General features: G+C 37.8%; 1 protein-coding gene across 1 annotated transcript in view; it reads right to left on the reverse strand.

The window, feature by feature from the left end:
• The window catches only part of LOC117408326 (serum response factor-binding protein 1), a 49,642-nt gene that overhangs the window by 15,390 nt on the left and 7,422 nt on the right, over positions 1-26,830 (reverse strand). The window contains exons 2-4 of the mRNA XM_034013221.3: positions 21,949-22,037; positions 18,909-18,981; positions 4,473-4,544 (exon numbers count right to left, since the gene is read on the reverse strand). Of these exons, the coding sequence (XP_033869112.1) occupies positions 4,473-4,544; positions 18,909-18,981; positions 21,949-22,037 (234 nt within the window). The remainder of the gene's footprint in view (positions 1-4,472; positions 4,545-18,908; positions 18,982-21,948; positions 22,038-26,830) is intronic.

A 26,830-nucleotide genomic window follows, 5' to 3' on the forward strand; every position in this document is an offset into this window, starting at 1 on the left:
TTTTTTCTGCAGTATGGTTTCAGTTTCCAGACAGAAAGTCAAACTGTTCAGTCACTGCCAAAGAAAACAAGACTGTTTCATTGGAATTATACTTCTAAACATCTGGACTGTTGTTTATGTACCAAATGCAAAAAAAGACCCCACTAATTTCCCTGTATACACATATAGGAAACATGTAAATACTTCAATATGACTTGCTGTATATAAAATCTTATGGGTTTTTTTTTTTGTTTAATGTTTTGCTGCCATGGTTATCACAACAGAATATGCCTGGCCTACGTGTACAAAACATGGGAGGGTTATCTGTGCGTTCACAAGTGCTTTTAACTGGTGAGAAGAAAAAAAAAAAAAAAAGGAATTCAAAGGGCAAGAGCAGGCACAAGGTCTGACAGACTTTGACCGGCAGCAAACAGATAACAGGCAGAAGTGAAAAGGTTAATGCTGATTGATAATCTGACCAGTGGCTAGCTTTCACTCCCACATATGTGAAAGTGGCCTCATCCTCCAGATGTAATCATAAAATCCGCTGCAGTTACCTTGGTGCTAAAAAGGGATTTGTTATTTAAGCCATATCATTTACGATTTTCTCTATGTTTGTAACACCTTTTTAAGTGGGGGGGGGGGGGGGGGGGGGGGGATGTTCCCTTCCTTTAGTTTTCAACCTATCCCATGTTATGTTTAAATACAAACAAAGTTGTTACAACAAATACAAGATACATTCCAGTAAACATCTGGTACATCACCCACCACACAGAAATCAAACAATATGTATAACATTCCATTAAGAATTAAGAACAGCTCTCTTTCAGAAAAGAAGCAGGACTTTTTTCAATCATGAAAGCAATCCGATGTTATTATTTCCAAACTCTGACTGCTCCCAGCCTTTCAATATGAGGACAGGATATTTTTTAGATCATCAATAACTTACATTACTTAAACAAACAAACACCTCCTTTCTAAAAAATGAATTTAGGCTGCCTTCGTTCACAGTCAGTGTGACCTCCTTTGGATGTCTGGCTGGCACAGCATCAGTGTACTTGTGGTGGACTTGCAGGCATATTTTTTTGCCACTGCTTTATGCAGATGGTCTTCCGTTTCTACTTTGCAGCTGGTACTTTACTGGTAAGTATGAGATTTTTTTTTTTTATCAAGGTCATTGAAACTGCTACTTTTAAAAGGAGTCCTAACTAAGGTTATAAAAATAGATTTTCTTACTGCACTTGCAATATCACTGGTAGCCCTTTTCTTCTGTTGAAAATCTTTTGGATCTTGCTTGTATTTTACACTTCCGTTAGGAGTATGCAGCCATTTCACAGAGACTAAAGATGAAAAGGGGCTGCTGCTTCCCAAAATGTACAGTGTGGATTGCAGCACTATCTACAGTGTACTATTTGAAGTATTTGCAAACACACAAGAACCACATAGAGTTATAAAGGGGGCAACACTAATGCTATTTCTAATAAACCATTCTGTTAACTGAAGATCTAAATATTAATTAAACTAGAAATATTTTTTGTGAATAAAAACAGTGTCTTTTGTATCAATGCAAAGGTTAATTTCTATCGGACCTGTAATATAACTTTATTGACAATCATAGAATACAGGTTGTAAAGACCCTGTTTGATAGCGTGGTCTGTATCAATAATATGGAGTTTAAAACTATGTAGCACCAAAATAGTTAATTTTCACTAACCACCACCTGTGGCTGAAATTCAGTACAACTGTGCACCAATTATGAAGACCTTATGTAAAAGTATTAGGTCTTTATCATTGATAAGGCTAGAGGTAAACGCAATGAAGCAGTGAAAGGGCTAATTTTAATATAGCAGCAATAATAGGTGAGAGGTCAATGTCACCAACACATTAAGAATGCAGAGTTTATATGACCCTGAAAATATAAAAGGCACTACCTCATAGTTTCTGAGATATGAGGCTTTGGCATTGTGGCAGGGGAAGATTTGCAAAAAGTCACTTGACCCCAATATGGCGGGTTTGCATACTCATACAAGCTCCACTTGCGGGGATGTTTAATTACACTTTGCAAACAAACATGCATATAGTGTACATATTGGTGCAGAACCTTTGTTTCGCTTTCTGAGCTAGTCTATGTTGCTCCAAGTAATAGAAGGAGCATGACTTTCTGTAGTAGCCTGTTTTATAAAAGAGTACTGTGCACAGAACGATAAAATATAGGATACATCGTCCACAGACACAAATAAACTACGACAGTAGTGTATTTAGGGTAAAATGGTGGCATTGCAGCTTTAAGATTAAGATTTAATTTGCTGGGATTGTTTAAAATCTTTCTTATGGACCACTCAATGGCTTTGGCGCTCTGTCATCACCATTGCCAATTACATTTAAACATTTATTTATTCAATTTCTTAGCAATTGCATTAAGCAGTGGTTCCAAACCTGTGGTCTGCGAGTAAACACCAGGGGTCCGCAAACAACTCGCAAAATTTGGTTACGCAGTTCTAAGCATCACAACAACACCCTGTGATCGTGTAAGCACGATCATACTGAAGTGTCATTCTGAGCCCGTGATTGGGTAAACACGATAAAAAACACACTTTGTTTCTTTGACTTGCTGGGCCACTATAATTTGCAGTACAGCTTGTTCATGCCTATCATTTCACTGGGGAGGAATTGAATTTCACTGCCTGCTTGTTTGTTTTTTCGTGTGACATCACCAAGATGGGCATTTCATTTTTAAAGAGCGCAGACATTTTCAGCAACACAGAGAAACAAAACATGACACAAGAACCTGTTTACAGCTAAAACAAAAACAGGAAAACACTGTACATCTGAGGTATTTGACTTAGTTATATTAGAACATTTATAGAGGCTATATTTGTTGCTTGACTTGTGAACTGTACTGTAGTGCGAATGATCAATTTCAGCTCCATGTTATCATATTCAGACAAGTTTAGTATCTCAAGACTATATGCCAAAGGGACATTTTCTTAACACTACTTCTGGAAATAATGTACAGTAATGTCTGTTCTGACGCCGTCATATTTAAGCAAAATGCTATAAATCCTATCGACTGTGCCACCAATCCCTTTAATTTACACATCACAGCACACCAGAAGTGGTATGCAACACCTTGTACACACTCTCCAATCAGTTTTTTCTTTTTCAAATTGCTTCCCACCCACCTCGTCTTCCAGTGTGTTTTTTATATGTAGATCGAGCGAAGATGGAGACTCAGTGAATGCAATAAATTGCGTCAGAAATGGAGAGATGAATTTGCTACACGAGGTAACGGTTTAGGGGACCAATGCTAGTATTTACATTTACTGGATCCGAGAACGACCCAAGCTCCAGTGCATTATTTGTCAGGAGGTTTTGTCAAACAAAACTCACAATCCTGCAAAATTGAGACACCATTTATAGACAAAGCATTCAGAATGTGAAAAATATAACTTTTTTAAAACAAAAGAAACAGGAACTTTGCCATCAGAAACTTTCAAAGTGTAAAATGACATCATTCCTTGCTGACCTGGTAACGAAGATTCAAGCCCAGCAATCTCATTGTTAGGTATGTTAAATAAATACTTTTTTTTTTTTTTTTTTAAATTTAGTCGTTGCCAATTATTTTTTTATTATTTTCTCCCAATTTGGAATGGCCAATTAATTTTTTTAGGCTCAGCTCACCACTACCACCCCTGCGCTGACTTGGGAGGGCGAAGACAAACACACGCTGTCCTTTGAAGCATGTGCCGTCAGTCAGCCACCCAAGTGCTACAGCGTCGGAGGACAACACAGCTCTCGGGCAGCTTACAGGCAAGCCCGCAGGCGCCCAGCCAGACTACAGGGGTCGCTGGTGCGCTGTGAGCCGAGGACACCCCGGCCGACCTAAACGCTCCCCCCCCCTCCCCTCCCCACCCGGGTGACGCTCGGCCAGTTGTGCGTCGCCCCCTGGGAGCTCCCGTCCACGGTCGGCTGTGGAATAGCCTGGACTGAAACCGGCGACGTCCTGGCTATAGAGCGCATCCTGCACTCCATGCGGAGCGCCTTTACGCGCACCACACAGGAGCCCCCACAATACTTTACTTTCTAAATGTACATATGCATATACACATACAAATTAGTTTCAAAATGCTGTTGTGAAAGAAATGTGTCAAGTGATCTGTGGGAAAAATCCAAACACCAAGGGGGTTCCTACACATTGAAAAAGGTTGGGAACTACTGGCATAGAGGGTTTATGAAGATATTTTAAGATTATCAAAAACATGAGCACATCTTGGCAGTTGTTTAAATATTAATGGGGCGGTAAAAATAACTTTTAACATTGACAGTAGTTATTTAGTTGAGCTTAATTACGAGAACATGTTTAGTAAAGAAACAATTCTGATGATACAGAGAATGAAAACAAATTTTAGTAAATCAACACCATATGTTCATGCTACTGTATAACTGTAGTGAATAAAAACAAACAAAAACACAACACTTGTGTTTATACTTACATTTTTGCACACTTTTTCAAAGATGATATTCCTTTGCAAAGCAGCTTTGGTAACTTGATCTGGTTTTAGACTCTGCAAGATAATGAAAAATAAAATTTAACCTAGTTCTAGAGTCCAAACTAAAAAAAATAATAATGTAGAAATTGTTATATAAAAAATAGCCATTTTTTAAAATATTACTATGACTGATGTCACTTTTGGATTTATCAGATGAACAATAATGTAAAAAACTATGTGACAAGTTATCTGTGCTTTTACATGTTTCACTGGCAAAGATGTGCATATAAGGCATTACAGTTCTATCCACCAAAGAAACATATATCATGCTTGGAAGAGAACGGGCCATCTGAAAACTGTGGTGTGCCCTTGCCATGACAATTCTTACAGGACTCTTATAGCATGTGTTCTGACTCTTACAGATAATGCTGGTCTTTAAGTTCAACATAACTGACTACACCACCCACTCGATATATCGCGGGTGTCAGGATCCAATATAAATCCACTATATACTGAGGGCTGAAATATAGCGAGAGACCCAAAACAAATACTGTAAACCACTCCCTTGTTTTATCGGAGGTGTCAGGGTCAAGTATAAATCCTCTACGCAACCTGCTTTTCTCATTTTTCTTATAAAAAGCAGAACATCGTTTTAATTTGTACAGTGGAGGGTAATTGCTTCTTATCAACTTCAGTCTCCAATTAAATTTCATGAGACTTCCTCTCCTTTCTCAAATGCACAAACCCACTGCATTGAAATAATCCATTCCCAACATAGGAGGTTTGTTGCTAGGGAGCCGACGTCACTGCCTTGTGACTTTTTCTAGTTCATTGCTGCCACACGTGAACAGCTCATTGGCTAAAATAAAAACCACTAGAGCAAGTAGATATTTAATTTTCTTTGTGTCATTCCACCCTTGCTCCGCAGTGGTGGAATGACCTTCCTACAGATGTCAGGACTGCCCAGTCCCTGACCACATTCCGGCGCCTCGTTAAGACTCACCTCTTCAAACAGCACCTGTAGAACTCCTCTGTTTGTATCCTGGGACACTATCACCCTTCATGTAAATGTGCTTTATTTTGCTCTTATCTGCCCCCTATTTTACTGCATTTAATCCTGTACTTCTGAATACTGTAATCTGCCAAGTGTTTAACCTGTAGTATTTTGTATTTAATCATATCCTGATGTAACTATCACTATTATCTGCTGTATTATTGAATTGTGGTTTGTCACACTTTAACAAAAGTTATTGTATTTCTTGCTCTTATTGTATTACTTGTATTGTAACACTTGAAATGTATTTGCTTACGATTGTAAGTCGCCCTGGATAAGGGCGTCTGCTAAGAAATAAATAATAATAATAATAATAATAAGTATATCATAACAGTACAATATTACTGCTTTGTTTTTAATTGTTTTGTATATTGTTGTTTGTGATGTGCAGTACGAAATAAAAAGAAACAGTAATTCTAAGTGCCTGTGCATATTGCAGCTAAGGCATACGCAGTTAGACAGTAAAAATGGGGAGCCAATGCCAGGACCGCGATATATCCGAATCCGCAGCATAGCAAGGGGCGATATAACAAGGGGTGGGTGTAAAAACAAACAAATACAATTTCTTTAAGTGTGGAGCTCAATGATTACAAACTAAGAACTTTTTTTTTTTTTTTACGAAGAAAATTATTCACCACCAAATAGGCTGACCCATGAAGGGCCAAACATGTACTGAAAACAATTCCAGTTTAAAACCCAGTCTTGTTCAACTACAGTACAGTGTCATTTCAAGGCCAGTGGTTGTACCCAATGACATTTCTAGAACAATCCTCTCCAGGCCACACTGCACAGAATGGGAATGATTGTATGAGACGCCTACGATTTCTCTACCGGCATACTCATAGCAGACCTGTGGCTAAATTTACACTTTCCATAGACCTTTAGAAAGGACTGATCAGCAAACAAAATAGTAGTGCTGTGGTATAATTTGGAAACTCTTGCTGGTCACTGTACTAGTGCACAATCACTAAATTAACCTTAAATTGACAAGAGGTTTTCAGGCAACTTTGGGTCATGTTGCAGTACAATAAAAAACATATACAATTAGTGCTGGGAAAAATATCCGAAACACATTTTTTTTTACATGTATTCATGAAGGCCAAAAAAAAAAAAAAAAACACACACATGTCCGTGTCCGCTAGAAAATACACAACTGATAGAAATAAGAAGTAAAGAATCACAACGTGTTTGGCCTTGCACCGACAGAATCTGCGCAACAGAATTGCAAGAGGTAAAATACCTTCTTTAAAGGTGATCCAAAATGAAATCAAAATGTCACATCTATTCACAGGTCAATGTGAAAGATATTGTTAGATTTTGTCTCAGGAGTTTCCAAAACACAGAAAATATGAAGCTGGAGTCTGAAATAGTTTATGATATTTCGGCAGTTGAAATGGTGGGGGCAATTAGATTTATAAAACAACGTATTAACTCCCCAGACAAGGATAAATAATACTGTGAAGTGGAAAAGCTGGGATACTGGCATCTATTAACATACTAAATCTCTTGTCCCAGTAAAAACATTAATCTTGACATTTGTTAGAATGTTTGAATTTTTTAATGTTTAATTTGTTTTTAATTCGATATAATCACAAGCGTAATCCTCTGACATGCACTCTAACTGGCCTTTCTGTTAGTAGAAAACTAAAACCAACATTTGCTACCGTATAATAAACATCAATAAAGAGCTTTGTATTTGTGTTGAAATTGTTAAGTGGCAGCAATCCCTATGTCCAATTGGCCACTGTAAACGGTATCCAAGTGCATACAGGAAGAATGCAAGCAAGTTTCACAAATGGTTTGTTTCCAAATGAGCCCAGTTTCTTTTGAATCCACACCACATTGCATTACAAAAACAAGTTCAGTTCCAGTACTTGGTTTGTTTCTGTACTGCCTTTGCTTTTACATTATATTAAATACAATAACCACATTTTGTTTGAAACTGAGTGATAAAAAAATGAGAAGGGTGTGTTTAGAGCATTCACAGCTGCATTCACTTTCATGCCAATTAAAGCTTATTTCTTAAAACTAATATTTTAAAAAAGTTGCCTTTGGAATAACAGACTCCATAAGAAAGTATGTCCAGCCTTTTATCTTATGTCCGCAAAGTAATTGAATTAACTTATTGATTATTGCTGCCATTAACAAACAACGCACAACTTTTTGTAATCATGCTTTCCACTAAATTGTAACAGTAACTAATTGTTTTGATACCATACACAAACTAGAATACAAAACTGTAATGCTACAGTAACTGTAGCATTACAGCTTTTTGTAATCTTTTTGCAACAACTTTTTGTAATCATGCTTTCCACTAAATTGTAACAGTAACTAATTGTTTTGATACCATACACAAACTAGAATACAAAACTGTAATGCTACAGTAACTGGTTATTAGTAAAACATGAATGAAGCCTGTCTGTAAACACCTCAAGGCAACTTTCCACAAATAGTTTACCCTTTTCCAGTAGAAAAGAGTATTAGGGAAAAGTGCAAAAAAAATAAAAAAAATCTGGAGGAAAAACAAAGTTAAGCAAGAAAAGAACATGGGGGAAAGCCAGCCAGAGACAGACTGGAAAGAGCCAGATACTCTCCAGTGCTTTTGTGCTAAACAAGTTTAAAATCACACATAGAAAAGTCTCCACCTCACCCCAGTCTTCAGTGGTATGCATTCCCTTTTGAGAATAATAATGGAAATATCCCTTTGAAGATGTCTCAAGTACAACAGAGATTAACATATTACATTTAAACCAGATTAAAAGGCACAGATAGACCATTTAAAAAATTAAAAATAAATTGTTAATGTGTCTGCAGTAGAATTGCTGACAATGTATTTATTTTCTGTTTTCAAAGTGAACAAAGAATTGAATCAGCTACTACAGTAAGTGAGGGACAGTACTTTACATATACAGTACCACGTACATTCATATGATGCTATGGCTCTAAACTCCCTGCGAGTACCAATTCTAGGGTCTTACCTGAGGCCTGCCAGATCCAATAAATGTATTGCCATGACTTAAAGCTTTATTTTAGTTTTAATAAATTGAGATTACGATAGCCTAAAAATTCTCTGAAATAGTATATTGCCACAATCCGTAGTGGCCTATGTTCTCTGCTTAGACAAGATTTTCCTTTACCAACGGGCTACTCATGGAAATACATTAAATAAAACATGCCCTATAAAAGATCAAACTGTATTTCCATACAGATTCTTGCACACACTGCTGTGCTACAGTTTTATTTAAAATGGAAAAAAAACCAACAACACAGGGAACTGCTAAAGTAGTACCACGTGTGTCTAATTGCCTCAAACCTTCTCCCAACATTTCAGACTTTCCAAGACATTAACAGTGGATAACTACTGTAGTGCCTACAATTCCACACCATGAATTCCTGAAAATGGGATGTTTATATTATGGAAAGTAATTAAACAAAAGTGGCTGTTATTAAACAAAATGTAAATCGCTTCAACTAAAATGCACCACACTTAAGTAGACGTTAGTGGTTGTTTATTTACCATCATACTTTTCTAAACTGATTATAGTATTTTTTGCTATTTAAGTATTTAAAAATTAAATCTTTAACTTAAAAAGGTGAGTCCACACCAAGCCTTAAGAAGATAGACACATCGTAATAAAAACAGAAACAATGCTTGACTTTTCAGAATCTAATAATTTTACTCATAGGGCTTTGGAAACGGTACAAACATTTTAAGTGCCACATCTCAGTCATATATATATATATATATATATATACACATATATATATATATATATATATATATATATATATATATATATATATATATATATATATATATATATATATATATATATATATTATCTGGAACAGGTCTTTTATGGGTAACAATAAAAAAAATTAAAAATAAATATTAGTAGTGTGACGCAGCTGCTGCTCCGCCCCCGAGAGCAATATAGGAGCTGCACACACTGACAACGATGTAATTTTCCTTCGAGAACTGCGACCCCAAAGTTAATGGTTAATATTCCTATTTCAGGGAACCAGGGTTAACGTTCCCTTTTAGGTAGGGAATATTAGCCATTACAAAATGAGTGAGCACACCCACGCTGTCACAAGGACATGGTTGTTTAACTCTGAGCTACAAAGCTAAGTCGAAACCGCCTTGTACTTGTGATCAGTATCCCAGCAAAGCTGGAAGAGACATTAGGATGAACTCACTTCTAATGTTCTTTTGTGAGGGTGGACTGGGAAGCCACCCTCAGCACTCTAGTGCCATACTCAGGGTTCTGCGGATCTACGACATTCAGTCGGTAGAATCTGGTAAAAGTATGGGGGGAAGCCCACACTGCTGCACTGCATATGTCCTGGACAGATTCACCCTGGAACAAAGCCCATGAAGTCACCTGACCCCTAGTGGAATGGCTGGTGAGCGTCTCTGGCAGAGGCAGTTTGGCCAGTTCATAAGCAGTCTTAACTGTGCCTGTTAATTCGGGACTTGGCCCTGTAGCAGAAAAAAAAATGTTCTGACTGCCTACAGCTTTTATTCCTGTTAACATAATACACTAATGCCCACACTGGGCAAAGTGTACAGAGCTGGCGCTCCCTGTCAGATAACAAAGGAGCAGGATGGAAAGCCTTCAATTCCACTGACTGGTTAACATGAAAAGCTGAGATGGTCTTCCGCAAAAAAGCAGGGTTAGTATGAAGGGTAACCTTCGTTCTGGCCTCTGAAAAAATTAGACTCTCCTGGACCGTTATGGGGCTACAAGTAGGACCCTGGCCCGGTCCTGCCTGACCACCTCCAGGCATAGCGAGAGTAGTGCAAGCGATGGAAATGCATAGAGTAGATGTGCTGGCCACAGGTGTGCCAGTGCACCTACACCTAGAGGTCCCCCTTCTCCTTTTATGGAGAACCACAGGGGACAGTGCCGACTCCTGAGCGGCAGAAAGGTCTACCTCTGCTTTCCAAAATCGCTCCCAAATGAGGCTCACGACCTCAGGATGGAGTCTTCACTCTGCACTACTGGGGACCCCCCTTCGAGAGGAAGTCCGCAGCCCAATTGATCACTCCAGGTAGGTGAACTGCCCGGAGTGAGAGGAGGTTCTCTTGTGCCCACAGTAGAAGCTTATGGGCCACACAGTGGAGACTAGGTGACCTCAAACCACCCTGGTGTAGGACACCACAGCCGTGTTGGCGGTACGGACGAGCAAGTGTCTCCCCTGAACCTCCAAAAAATCTTGCAAGGACAGGTACACTACCTGCAGTTCTAAAACACTGATGTGGTGACCCTTCCACGGGAGCGTATGCCTCGGCCATTCCACACTCTGACCCAACCCGAGTTGGACACATCCTTGGTGATGACCTCTCTCCTGGTGACGCTGCCCAGCGCCACGCCTAGGCGTAGACGGGCCGGCTGTCTCCACCAAGAGAGTGCCTGTAGACAGTGTCTTTTTATTTGGAATTTTACACATGTACTGGCTATGTATTTATGTAAATGTTTTCTAAATCTGGTTCTAATTATAGGAGGCTGTGTGGTCCAGTGGTTAAAGGAAAGGGCTTGTAACCAGGAGGTCCCCGGTTCAAATCCCACCTCAGCCACTGACTCATTGTGTGACCCTGAGCAAGTCACTTAACCTCCTTGTGCTGTCTTTCGGGTGAGACGTAATTGTAAGTGACTGCAGCTGATGCATAGTTCACACACCCTATTCTCTGTAAGTCGCCTTGGATAAAGGCATCTGCTAAATAAACAAATAATAATAACTAAAAGATGGATGAATGGGGTAGATGAAAAAACAAATACATGCTGATGCCCTCCTTGACACAGAGACAGATTTCTTCTGACATGTCTTTAGGCACATTTTGAATTCTGGTGTGGAGCAGTGAAGATGCCAACTATTACATCACTGAGTTGAATCTGGGTTTAGATTATTCACTGGTGTCCAATAGTGCTAATTTAACTCAATGAATATTTTACTTTGATAAGCTGTCTGTAGTTGTAGTATATTGTATACCGGAAAACAGTGTGGTTAAATACATAATTTTCTTTTAACACAATAGGCTGCCTTTTTATTCCTACCACTGGATGTAAAAACACACTTACACACATCTAAATCCCATCAATTCATTCCACAGGAAATAGATTCCTAACCTATGATTCAATGGAGCAGGTTTGTAATACTATACTGGACTTCTTATCCTCCAAATACCAAAATGTCAGTGATATACTGCCATGAAAATATTATTGTGTTAGTTTGGAAGAGAGTTGTAAAATCTATCCCCAAAAAAGTTTGACAAAGAAAACAAACTGACTGAGAAATAAAACATGTTGCTTCTGCCTTTCAGACAACAAGCATACAAGCCTCTTGCACCATTCCAGCCAAGACACTAGAATCAGCCTGATTCTGTGATGACTTTGGATTTCCAAAAGTTGCAGGAATGTGACAAGCTGGTTTACCAACAGACAAAAAGAGTTTTGATTCAACCACCTCACAGCTCTAACTGCTATAGAAACATGTCAATGATTTCACAGGCCACTAATCAATCCGATCCCATCATCTGATTAATATCATATTGTTTTACACACAATCAGGAATCAGGAGCTGTGAAAGGAAACCATTATTTTTAAGGTCATGAAGGAGTTAATTGCTGGATGCCTAACTCCTTGAATTCTAAGATGATTCACAGCAATACTGACACTTGTTTTTCCAAGAAATCTCCTGACAAATATATTTCACAATTAAAAGTCTTAACAATGACCTTCTCTTGCTACTTGTAAAATGGACCTGCAAGTCATTAAACAATCACTGTGTTTTGTAATCAAAACACAAATAACTTTTAGAACACTTTCTCTTTGCCAAATAACCGGATGACAATAACATGCGAGAAGGAGGTAGGTGGAATTCAGCTTGCTGCTCAAGTAATTTGCCAAGAATGTAATTTGTTTCTTTAATGGAAATAACATTCAAGGGTATAATCACTGGAGTAAGAGGTTTGAAATATTGATAGATCTAATCCAAAAGACGGATCTAATCCAAATTGGCAACATACAATAAATGTGTCCCAATTCAGCCTCTCAGGATATTAAAATTAGATTAGGCCCTTATGATAAAGTAAAATATAAACAACGCAGCATTAATACATTTTTTAGTACAATGGAGTAATTTGAAAAGGCATCGATAATAATGACTTTCAGTACAAATAGCCAAGTGTTAGATAGATTAAAACCTGTGACTTCAATTAAATACATCTGAAGTTTCCAATTATATATCACAATTTTTCAGTTTAGACTGTCCAATGATGTTCCCATACCATAGCAACTCCCTAAACAGGTATTTATATTTTATATATATATTGTTTATATATATATAAAAAGCTTCTGAGCTTTGTCTCCCATTCTGTCAGTAAGTATTCTCATTTAACTAAAACAGATCATTTTTCACAGGGGTTCTTCTATGAAACATGTCGGTTTTGAAGAATGGTAATGGTGATGAGTTTGCCATCTGCTTCACAAACCTTGCGCCTGGGGCACTGTTCATAAAAAGATAATGTTTCAATAAACTCCTTTTTTTCAATGCTGTTGAACATTTATGGCTGGTTTCAAAGACCCCAATTAGCACGAATCTTGAGACTACATCACATTACTTCAGGTAAAGTAGTCCAAGATTAATGCTTATCCGTGCTTGTGAAACCAGACGTTCACTTACAGAAATATGTCTTGGCACATTTACTTTAATGAAGTTGAGTAATGTTAAGTAGTCATTCATTTGAAGCATGCATTCCTAATAATTAAGAAATGATTAGCCAAAATCAATACACATATAGTATGCATTACTCCCTGAACGACAGACCTGGTTGGTTAAGAGACAAAAGAGTTCAAGGATAGCACAGCAATCCACAGGGCTTCTCTACCGGCTTGATTCTGGCCTGAATACTTAATATATCTATGGGAAAGTAGAACCAGCTGTCATGTGTTAGCAGTAATTTTTCCATCTTTTATAAATATCAGTATAAAAAAAAAAAACTATTGTGGCATTCCAAGCACACACTGAACCTCTAACAGCTAAATGGCTTCTGCAAACAATTAACATAACTCTTATATCCACGTTGCTAGAATTTCTAGCTCTTGTCATCCTGCAGAAAGAGCATCAAATTCGGCTTGTACGGGCTCAAGCACAGTACAGTATTACATGCTCTGCTGACTGCATCCTACTGCTCGGTTTAAATGGACTACTGCATTAGAAAAACACACTAAATCATGAGGATCGGACCAAGTGTTGGGCCAAATCACAACACTGAAGTGCGCGATGGACAGCTCATGTAAACAAAATGTTCCAGAGGCAATATTTCAGATGTACTGTAAGACTGCCCCCTGAATGACCCAAATGTAAAGCTGCATTTGATAAACACTATTTTTGGCCCTATCTAAGCAACAGTTTTTACACTTCACTGAAGCATTTACCAAATTGTCCCTTATTGTTGTTGGAATTTCCTCTTTACTCATATTGCATTTAATTACAATAATTCAGATCACTTAGGGAAAATATTGTATTAACAAATCTAGTAAAACAGCCCTCTCCTTGTCCTTGCTGCATTACAGTGTGTTGATGCCTTGCATGTTTCCCAGAGGAGGCTGCAGATACATTAAAGTGAATGAAATCAAATAAAATACTAGCAGTTTCAGTTAAACTTACCCGTATTTGAAATGTTGCAGATGATATATCATTAAAAAAAAAAAAAAAACTTGACATTATCCATTACTTAACTCTCGTCAGTGGAAATAAATTTCCCTCACACAGACGGCAGAAAGGGGTGTGAATGCGCCCCACATGCGTGGACAGGTAACGACACAACACTGGTTTATATTGTTATTTAAACTAGTCTTAACATTTTATATGTTATTTATTAACAGTAAATACCCTACAAAAAGAAATATCATATTGTACTTAGAAACTTAACATGTATAAAACCTAGTAAAAAAACAAACAAAAAAAAACACAATTTGTCAACACATACCTGTGCTAAAATAGGAAGTCGCATTACACAAAAAAACTACAGTACAAAAACTGTACTTAATTTGGTGCTTGGCTTAGTTCATAATTATCCAATTACAGCAATTACTAGATTAAAAAAAAGTTTAACACTTACAAGTATTACTGTTCTTTTACATTTAACGAGTGAGCTATTATATGTACAGCATCCTGATATATGGCTAAAAAAAGAAATAGCTAAACTAAATGTCAGGTCACAAGTGACTGGCCTTTCAAATATAGCTCATTTTCAACTTTACTGAAAAAATGGTATTCCACTGGAAGTACCCACTGGCAGTGAAAGGTTTAAATGTAGTGAGTCACAAAGTTTTTCCTCCCTTTTTCTTTTAGTACTTGGTGCCATGGTCCGTTTCTAACATTTTCGCTAGACTGTTAGAAAAACGTTCCAAGAACGACCAACCACCATACTTTTTGGATATGCCTGCCACAGGTCAGGTATTCACTGAGGATTTTATATCAAAGCTGCTGATAGGCCCCTCTGTGGATTGATGTCCTTGGTCCCGCCCTCCAAGGTATTAAATAGTCACTTTGCAGAGATCATGTTCTCTTTTGCATTGAACCCGCGAATGCGAGTGATGCGACCTTGCAAGGCTTGTTGGTCATCTTCTCTTTCAGGGAACCAGAGTTACATCCGTAACCTAACGTTCCCTTTCAATTCGAAGACGACCAACAACCATACTTGTAGGAAAAGTATACCAAAGCCGTTGCAAGGGAGTGTGAACGGGCAGCATATGAGGGACGTCTCGCTACCGCCAACTAGTGTTGGTGGTGTGAGCGTGCAACCTCAAGGTCCCTTGCGCCTAATGAAGGCATAGAAGGATTTACCACATTAAGTTGGTAGAATCTGGTGAATGTATGCGGCGTAGCCCATCTAGCCGCAGTACAAATATCAGTCAATGAAGCTCCTCTACAGATAGCCCATGACGTAGCCACTCCTCCGCTAGAGTGCGTGGCCACCCTCCCAGGTGGGAGTAGACTGGCATTAGTATAAGCAGTCGAGACCGTGTCCACAATCCAATGGGACATTCACTGCTTAGAGAGGGCTTGACCTCGGGTCCTTTCACCATGACAGACGAAGAGCTGGTCAGACTGACACCGTGCTCCCGTCCTATCCATATAACAGCCAAATTAGATTCAAGAAATATGTATTTGAGTTGGAAATGTTCAACAATAAATACTGAGAACATTACAGAAAAACGTACAAGGCTGGCATGTGGAGAAGCATGAAGTCATAATTGATCAACACTGCCAGAGTCCACATTCTGAAAAGCCTGACGTTTTTCGTTCCTCTTTATGTTATGTAGTTACAGTATGTGATTTTAAAATTCAGCAAATGCAAGCATACTCAGTTGTGCTTGGCATAACCCAATACAAAAGTGATTAAATTAGCATACTGCGTGGTCTAGTGTGGTAATGCTCAAACTGTCACAGCATTCATCAAAAAGAATCAGACTGTCCCCCTTAAACCTAAGCGAAACGTCAGGAAATGAGAACCAAAAATATGATAAACACAGACATTCTTGTTCTGTGCAGTAAGCCAATGTCATGGTCTCCAAGACACAGACGGTGTTAATTTAACCCCAATATGAGATTAGTGCCTTAATTAGTGACTGAGATATTAGACTTTCCAAGTAGAATAGCGACATAATTACTGACAAAGTTTTTTTTTTTTTCTTAGACAATACCCTGAGTAACCTTGAGAATCATAGAATACAGTTGTATAGAGTGTGAATGCCATTAGATGTTGCCCGAAGAATTGCCATAACATTGAAAATATGAAGACGCCATCTAAAATGGTTTTAAGCAGGGCCTTGAGAAATACACAAAACGTACACAAATGGACTCACCTGCAATTCAGCCTTTTAAACTGATACAAATAAGAATAATAAATGTCATTTAACACATTAACTACTTGCTAATTATAAAACATTGCTTTATGATGTAAAATAATGGCTATTATACCAGCATTGATGCATTCTAAAGATAAAGCAGACTACAAGCTTCTTGACTCCTAACCTTAACTTCTAACGTTTATTTATTTTTATTTTCGAATACAAATTTCCCACTTTCAATAAACTAAATCCAATGAATATTTATAATGTACAAAAATAGCTTATGGATAGGTGAATCAAGGTTCAGTCTGTTTCCTACCCACCCCATCAGGACAACTCATTTCACAGAGGTTGACAATCTGTTCACAACCATAAAAAAATACAAATATTTTAAAACCTTTATAGCACCTTAAAGAAGCAAATCAGAAATTATTATTTACCTGATACAGTAGTTTAAAAGCTGAAGATTTTATCGAAAGGTATAAAGTTGCTGAATTAATATACATACCAAGCACAACACAGATGCCAGAATAAACAAACATTGTCATAAACTGTAATCCAAAAATATTCTGAAAAATTAACAATTAACTAATACCCTGCTAATAAATGCAGATTCAAACCATGCATTATGAAGCTAGCTTGCGTTTCTGAAGGCAGACAAGTTTATTAAGGTATAATACTTAAATATTTAATACATATACCGTACAGGACATGGCTATTTGTTAGCATATATACAAATAGGACATGATACAATTTATATTATTATTATTAGGATGTGATTTGTCAAATTTTAAATGTGTGTGTGTGGGGGGGGGGGATACAATACAGAAACTACAAAACAGTAAGCAAGACTATAGGAAAAAGATACACGACATCAATACAGTGCTCCCCCTTTACAAGGCGGCCCGTTATACAAGTACAGTACTGCAGAAAGGACGAGAGGAGACAGAATGAAATCGAATGGTTACAAAACTGGCTTAAAATTAATACTTTAAAATACAACAGTGCAATAAACAATCTTGCACCTTTTTTTTTTTTTAATTTAGTAGTTGCCAAATTATGTTTTTTGTGTTTTCTCCCCAATTTAATAGTGTAATTTTGTTTAGCTCAGCTCACCCCTACACCCCCGTGCTGACTCGGGAGCGGCGAAGACGAGAACACGCTGTCCTCCGAAGCGTGTGCCGTCAGCTGACCGCTTTTTTTTCACACTGCAGACTCACCATGCAGCCACCCAGAGCTACAGCGTCGGAGGACATCGCAGCTCTGGGCAGCTTACAGGCAAGCCTGCAGGCGCCCGGCCAGACTACAGGGTTTGCTGGTGCACGGCGAGCCAAGAACACCCTGGCCGACCTAACCCTCCCTCACCCCGGGCGGCGCTCGGCCAATTGTGCACCACCCCCTGGGAGCTCCCGTCCTTGGTTGGCAAAGGAATACCCTGGACTCGAATCGACAATGTCCAGACTATAGGACGAGTCCTACACTCTACGCGAGTGCTTTTACTGGATGCGCCACTTGGGAGCCCCTCTAACTTCTTTTTAACTAGTAAAACGCATGCTTTCACGAAAGGGATTAGGATGTGTATGGTTAACGCATACCGTTTTTTTACTGAATTGAGTGTCCAGCAATGTAAATCCTTTGCAACTGTAAATTTCAAGAACTGTGAAACTATACAAAGTCTCTCAAATGTAAACATCTAACATTATGTAAATCCAGCTGTTCATCATTGTGATGCAGAGTACTCTCCATTGCCTGACGAAGTTTCCAATTTTTTTTTCTTTTTTTAAAAGCTGCGTTTTTTGTACAGGTTTTGCAACAGCAGTTTCCCAAGCTACAGTTGTGCAGACTGCAGACCGAACAACTCATTTGACCACTATCGTTATTAAACTCCAGTCATGGGTAAACCTTCAGCCAGTTTGCTTGAAAATGTTTTTTTTTTTTTTTTTTTTTTTTTAAACTGTCCCTTCACTGATATCACTTATTTGTGCTTTTGTATCACTAAGGCTGTACCTAAGCCTGTAGTCAAAAAATACCCTGAATATTTATTTTTGGCCAAATTACCCTTTGTAATTTCTCATTATAAAAAGTTTGTTGTTTTAAAATTTGATTTTATACCATTTTATTTTTACAATGGAAAAGTGACCTATATTTTATTTTTCTAACAATTAGAAAAAATTGGTTTTGTGTTTGTTTGAATTCAAATTCCATCAACATAACAGGCTCTCTATTTTTTGTTGTATTATGAATGAGTATGAAATCGCCTTCGTGCCCTTTGGTTGGATTTATGTTTTGCCTTTTTGGCCCCCAGAACTGCCTTGGTGCCCCTGAATATTCACACCCAACGAAGGCAACATTGCCTTGCCCTTCATGACCTTAACTTCATGTCCTGTAGTTGTATAGATATAGCACCTTTCTGTCACTTCTGGTGTGTATGGTCATGTCGCTGCGAAAGGATCTTGACGCCCAATGAAAAAATCGCAATGCGTCTGGTGTGTGGCAGCCTTTAGTGTATCTTTTTTGTTTTACCTTCATAGCATGGATTTCTTCTAACAACCTGCCTGCACGTCTTTGGTTCTTTTCAACTTCCTCTGCATTACCCCTGCAATGATACAAGAACACATTTTAAAATAAAATTAGTATCTGCTGGGAAATAAATGTTTTAGTGGGCACAACTCTGATAACATATAGTGTATTCATCTGTAACTTACTGCATCCATACAGTGTAATCCCATTCCTGAGAAGAGCATAACCAGCTCTGGATAAAACAAAGCAAGCATGGATATAGAATGCCAAGAGGTTGTGCAGCATTAATAAGCATAACATTCTTTAGGCCTACCTCAGTTAAATGGTCTAATGAGAAGTGCCTTTTGTAGCCAAAAAAAGCTCAGTGGTAAAGCGCAGAGAGCTAACATTTAATTTTAAGGGACATTTTATTTATTGTAGTTCTGGTCACCTCACTACAAAAATATCTTATCCTCCGTCAGGGACGTATATGAAAATTCTTTATGTACTAACACATGTCACACTTCTTTGCAATTTTACATAAAACTTGCCAAGGACCTTCTTTGGTGCAATACAGTATATATAATATAGAATTAGGGCTTCTAATTTTCGGTTTTAACCGATAAAAACGATAACACCCCCATACAAAAAAAATGAAATCAGTGTATATCAACAGGTCTCCTGGATAATGAGGTTGTCACCAAATGCCATTTTACTGTACGCAGAAAGACCAGCCTTGAAGTAAAACGTAAGGCAAAATCATAATATAACTTAAACTAGAAGTTGGAATATTTATATAAGGGTCATGACAGTACTCTTAAGTTTGATAGTTTTTCTATCTATCTACAATATAGGAAATTGAGCAAGTAGCCACTAATTAGGCAAGTATCTGAGCATTTTACAGTTCATTTCATAATCTATAATAAAAGAGGTGTTTCTTACTAATCAGTTTCCACTGTTTTACAGCAACTTTAAAGTGATGAGGTTTCTACTTCAGAAAGTCTCCTAATCACCTTGATTCTTATTATTAGTTTTTCCCCCTTGATGATAATGATTTTTTTTTTATAGGGAATGAACTGTTGCTGCAAAAACAGTACCATATGGAAAAACAGCTGAATGGATTACCTTTAAACTAAAGTAAGTTATTGCCCAAAACATGGCTGACTAGTATAGATTTAAAAAATATTTTAACAAATTGAAATACATTTACAGGAGACGATGACGGTATGGCAGCCAGACAGTGTGGAATGCTGAATTCTGGGGGGGGGGAGATATTGAAATAAGAGAGAATGTGACGACTTGTTAAAAATTGTAATAACCAGCAATCCAGACTCAGAAGCTAAACACTCAGCTAAACACTCAGAAGCTATTGTTGTGGTCTCTGACTCTGCCATCCCAACTGTTTGAATTGTCAGAGGTGGAGCTAGACAGCGACTTGGATGATGACCCCTAATTTTGGTGCGTACCAAACCATTTCTGCTGGTACTCACGTGAGAACCTAATGATGAAAGTTATGTGAACCCTTGATTATAATGCAGTTGGAAAACAGAAGTTTTAAGACATTGCTCTCTTTTCTTTCCAACCATGTTTACTCAAAACTCAGACAGGTAAAAAGAGACCCTTAAGACGATGTTTCATTTTAATGTAAAACAACATATTTCTGTTTCACCCATGAGACTGACTGGTAACCAGCTTTCTTACTATCCACAGCTGAGTAACCACAGAGAAATGCACAATGGAAGTCACACGAGACTTTGGCAAATGGCTGAGACAGAACACTTATTTAACATTTCTCCTTCAGGGGATTTACTGACTTCTTTTCTAGTGATGACAGCATATGGTTTTTGACTGATAAAAAGGGCAATTTTTTGTAAAAGATACTGTAGTTTACAATTAGTTAATATCCATGACTTAACTAAGATACTACAGAGCGATTTTCTTGAACTTCAAAAATGGTTTGATGAAAATGGTCTGATCTTAAATGAAAAAAAGACAAATACCATGCTATTTGGTTCGAAGAAAATGATTCAAAATACTAGTTCAAATGTTTCTATTGTTACTTGTAATACTACACCATTGGAGAGAGTTGCCACTTAAATATCTAGGGGTTTATATTGACACAACTCTTAATTTGAAAAACATATTAAAAGATGTATGTAGTAAAATTGGTAGGAAGCTTGGAGTATTGTATGGTCAGCGCCACCGTTTAAGCTTTACAGCAAGGTTTAAATTAGCCCAACAACTTTTGTTCCCTATTCTAGACTATAATGATGTGATCTACAAGACAGCTAGTAAGGAATCACTGAAGAAGATCGATACAATGTATAATAGGATCTGTAGGTTTGTACTCCAGTGTACTCCGCTTGAGCATCATTGCAGCTTGCATTCTAGATTAAATTTGCCACCACCTGCTAACAGAAGGAATTATCACTGGAATCTGATTCTTTTTAAAGGGGTATATAACATTACCAGTTTATTTAAACAGCTTGTTTCATGAGTTTACTTGTAAATACAGCCTACATAATGTCTGTGGCACAAAATACTTCAATATATCATCTGTAAAAAGTGCTGCGGGAAGAAAATCTGTAGTTTTTTATGCTGCTACAGACTGGAACCTGTTACCCGCAGGACTTAGATCTGACATCTCCTGTGGTAATTTTAAAAAACTGCTGTTCCAGTACTTAAACAGGGCTTGTGCATTTAATGTGTACGTGCTGTGTACAATTAATGTGTACTTTGTGTTATTATCCTGTCATTATGTGTTTTTATTATTTTTATTTTGAAGCCTGTAACCTGCTGCAGTACTTTCTAGGACGCCTTTGTAAACGAGCTACCTGAAGCTCATATGGCCTTCCTAAATAAAAGTTTAAATAATTGAATTGAGCGTTTTGTTTAGTGACTGGAGAAAACCTGAAATCCCTGGTTAAAAAAAAATCCAGCAGGGAAATTACTAAAATCACAGCCATTCAGTAAACGAGATGTTTAGATCAAGTGAACAGCCTCCAAGTGTTAAATAACACATAATAAAATAAATAAATACAAATAGATAACTCAAGTCACTAACTTTTTCGACTTTAGTTTGGTGATGTGCCTCGTTAACTTCCGGATGATCAGTGCTCTGGCCTTCTTTACATCTTTCCTCATCTTCACAACCTGGTTAAAAAAATACAAAAAGAAACCAAATTTAACATTTCCTACATACAGTAAATCACACTCTGACCGACACACTGTAATTTAACATTAACCACTGTGAGACTGATACTGTACACTGTGGCCCCTTCTCCTAAGAGTTTGGTTAGCTGCATTTATTGCCCTAATAAAAGCTGACGAATCTTCAAAGGAAATGGAACAAGCCAAAAACCCTTGAGATGTGTCTGAAGCCTGAACGAAAACAAAAGCATGAAAAGGCAAGGCATTCCCAGCCAGCGACGTTTTCATATTATTCTTGGAGCAAGGGTGTAGACGCATACTTGAGAAAATTGTTAATCATCTTTTACACTGACATTTTAGAGTTAACCCTCTGTTTATCCAACACTTGCACAATTAAGAAGTTACTGTTGGCAGCTCTAGTGGTTAGTGAAAAAAAGGTACACTGTAAGCTAGTAAAGCTGAATCAGTAATGGACACTATTTGTGTCCAAAAGATAGATCTAGAAATCTCTCTTGCTATACTGTATGAGGTTGGCTAAACAGCTATAGACAGGGCATCTTTCACAGCTTTGCTATTCAATTTAAAACCCTTAACCATGTGCGATATTCATTCACACAATAATCATCATGATTGGTACAAACACTTACCACCCCTCTTCAAATTAGGGTGTAGTCGAATATACGAAAATCACCTTATATATTAGCTACTTGTAGAAGCAAAATCGTTTTTAATTTTTTGTTTAAATGCTGACACTTGACAAGTGTTAAAAGTAGGGATGTAAATATTGTTTAATAAAACATCTGTTTAAACTATTTGATTTCTATCAGTTAACAGTTTAATTGTAGTTACACTGTCACACTAAATACCCTTTAAATAAATACCCTTTAAATAAATACACTTTCCACATATTTAGTCTTTGTCATGCGTTGACATTTGTTTACCAGACATTTAAGAAGCAGCTTAAGAGCACAAATCCTCTTTAATTGCATCACGACTATCACATTGATGATATGTGCAGTGGTACACCTTTCTAAGTTTCTAGTATCTCGTTCATAGTTAATCTCGATCCACTACAGTGGACACTGGTTTCACATAAAATAAAACACCATTTTAAAATAAAAATACATGTTACCAAATGTGGAAGGGTGGTGGACAATTCACTGACACACAGGAGACAGAACTTTATTTGTAACACTGCTCTGGCGCACTGATTTATTTTAGTCCGCAGAGGGCACTGTTGTCCGTGGCCTGTTTACCGGCAATGGTAATCAGGTCCACAGGAATACCAACACAGGTAAATAGTTCAATGCAGGCGCACTCACTGGTGCTCAAAATAATAATGAAAACAAAAAGGCGAAATGAAAAGGGAAAATAAAACACAGTAATAAAACTACAAAATAAAGGTGCTGCTTACGCAGTGCCCCCACTGCCACTAAGCAGGTCAGCTCGGGATCTCCGTCCTACGCTGTTATGCACTATACACTGGGGTGGCTAAGGTTCCCCTATCACTACACACGTCCCCTTGGGTACGTAAAAAGAGATTTTAATAAAATTGTTTATTTTTTTCTGGCTGTTTTCCTCAGCCGTGCTTGCCTGTTTTGGTCGCTCGTTCCAACCATTGGCCTTCTCAGCCGGCGTCTCTGTGTGTTTTCCAATTACGGCCACCCGAATGCTTAACCTAGCGCAGTACTTATGGGCCGAGCAATCCCCCAAGGCCCGTCTCTCAGCCACTCAGAGAGAGGGAAAGCCAACACACCCTCTTCCCCACCTCTCCGTGTCACTGCCATGACTGACAGGCGGCTCTACGAAGCTGCTGCCCCCTTCCTGCAGTACCACACATGCACCAGATAGTCAGTACAGATCTCTTAAACCACTGTACTCAAAGACGAATGAAAATGTCATCTGTTATATCATAGAGCAGCAGTTCTCAAACTTCGCTGCGCTGTGACCCCCTAGTTCTAGCAATAAAAATGAGTATGCAATGTTTTTTACAGCACTGTACTTGGACAGGAGTTTTGTGTGTGTGGTTTTTTTTTTAAACTCTGGACTGCAGTTCATTGTAAAACATCCACTGTTGACTTTCTGTGAATGGATGGAGTAACGTCGACATTTGCACTGGCCATTAAAAGTACAACCAGGTTCCTTGTTTTGAACTATTTACAGGTTATTGAATAAACAAAGTAACTTGATTAACCTGAGGTCAGAACTTAATGGCTAGTTGTAATTTGGAGTAATGTTACACTATTGTAACGCTGGAATGTATTTTCTATTGTTTTGGCCAGGTTACAATATTTGCACTATTCAGATTATTTTATGAATGTTATTATTTATTACAACTAAACATATTTAGAATATTTAGGTTGCAATATGATATGAGATACTTTATTCCGAGTACAGAAAAAAGGATTTTAGAAGCAGTTTTTTGCTGCTCAAAAATAGCCTGTGTCTTAAAATTAGTACAGTAGTGATGTGTGTATTAAAATCGCCAACAAAAGACGGGACTATCAGAGTACACAAACAGCAATGTGACTGACTGCCGAGAAAAGACGAACAAAGACGCCACTGCCTGAATACACAAGCAGCAACGTGACTTGCTGACGAGAGAAGACAAACCAAAAAGTTACTGCCTGATCTCGAATCATCCATGACATACAGGCAGCCATTTTCAAAGAAGCATCAATAGCTTCCTTAGGGATTCAAAGAGAAGCTTTTACAATTTCAGCACCTAACGAACAGTACCAGCTTGGACACATAAAAAATGCTGATCAGACCCCCGTATTTTTCAAGAAGCCAAGCAACACCACAGTTCACAAATTGGGAGAAAAACAGGTGCGGGTAATGACTACTGGAAATGAGAAGCAACACATAACTGTAATGCTCTGTGTGATAGCAGATGGCCGCAAACTGCCTCCATATGCGTAAATGAGGTTGCATTTTTGTAAATGCATATTTTAGGTTTTATTTTTTCCTCAAATTGAGGGTGGGAAATTTGGGCTGCGTCTTAAATTCGAGGATGTCTTAAATTCTTAAGTTTCATTCAGTAAACAAAAGGAAACACCTGTGCCTAAGGAAATGGAGTATTGAACGAGTCTTGGACATTATTATTACTATTATTTATTTCTTAGCAGACGCCCTTATCCAGGGCGACTTACAATTGTTACAAGATATCACATTATTTTTACATACAATTACATTATTTTTTACACATTATTTTACATACATACAGCAGTGTCCTCTACCTGGGATTGAACCCATGACCCTCCGGTCAAGAGTCCAGAGCCTTAACCGCTACTCCACACTGCGTAAACTTGACTAGCTTACATTGTTATGCTGTCTGCTTGTAGTACACATACGCATTTGCCTTTTATTCTTGGGCTCGCAAGAGCAGGGACTAGAGTTTGGGTAATCAAATACACAAGAAATGTGGATGTGGACCCCGAGTATTCGAATAGGAAACTATTCGAAATTTCCATCCCTACATCAAATGTTAGGGCCCCAGTCTTAATATCATGGACACTTATTTTTCTTCATTTATTACATTTTGACAAATGTTTAACAATAACAATAAGAAACAAACACTAAAAGCCACAAACAGAAAGCTTTTCTGTCTAAAAGAACGAAGAACAAAAACAGATTGGATCCACAAAAGCAAAATTCCATAAAGGACAACCAACCATTCTACTCAACCAGGCATCCCCCACTGCATCAATAATAAAGACCAATAACTATGTAGGGACATTTGTTGTATGATAACTCCAGAGTATTATCAATTTTGAATGTGTCAACGCTATTTTTTTGTTTTAATAAATATGTTTAAATCGTGAAATATCTTGAAATACCTATTTTTAGACCGTGGAATGCTGTGAAATAAGCCATTTTTTACCATGAAAATATACAGACCTACTTATCAGGTTTTTAAACAGTTGCTTATGCTTGGGAAGCGGTCAGCAAGGAACCCTGAGATGGATTTCAGCAAAAAAAGGAACCACACATAGGTAATGTTCAGTTCGCTCCGATTCAAAACATACCCAGTTACATGTTTTCCAGCTCTCTACAGCAGGAACTACAACGTATGAGCCCGCCAACATTCTGAAGCGTGAACTTCACACAATACAGCTATATTACCTGCATGATTTTAAAAAAAATAAATTTAAAAAATAACCTGTGTTGGGGCTGCCCGCTTCAAGACGGTCAGATGCAAGACGGTCAAGACGGTCAGGGACGGTCAGGGACACAGACAACTGCAAACCTGTCCTACACAGCACACATCCCTTACATAAATATACTATGTAGCTGCTAAAGGATAATGCAGTTTGGGACACGGTATGGTTTAATACAGTAATACTGCAAAGCTACTGCATTCAAAACACTTAGTTGGGTCCTGAATTCAATACTTGGCCCAACTTTAAACACACAATTTATGAACTGGAAAAACATAAATCAGCAGGTTAAATGGATATCCAATTATTGCTTTAAAAAGGAACATTATTAAGGGTGCAGCTGTGATAAAGAAGGTTTCTGATAAAGAATTCAGTTCTGGTAAAAAAAAAAAAGTCTACAGGCTACAAGTGTGAAGGTTACCTCCGAATATAAAAATTAAACAATACTTTGTACAGCACGGTTTTATATTCTATTGTCACTGAAGGAACGGCCGTGTTCCTTCATGACAATAAGTGTAGCATTGAAAACAATGCAAAAGCTTTTATTTTTATTTTTTTTGGTTCACCAATACTGTAGCTATGAAAAAAAATGAATCCTACCATTAAAAACCAAATACACATTTAACACATGATACA

This window comes from Acipenser ruthenus, chromosome 1, assembly GCF_902713425.1.
Source record: "Acipenser ruthenus chromosome 1, fAciRut3.2 maternal haplotype, whole genome shotgun sequence".
NCBI classification, from domain to species: Eukaryota; Metazoa; Chordata; class Actinopteri; order Acipenseriformes; family Acipenseridae; genus Acipenser; species Acipenser ruthenus.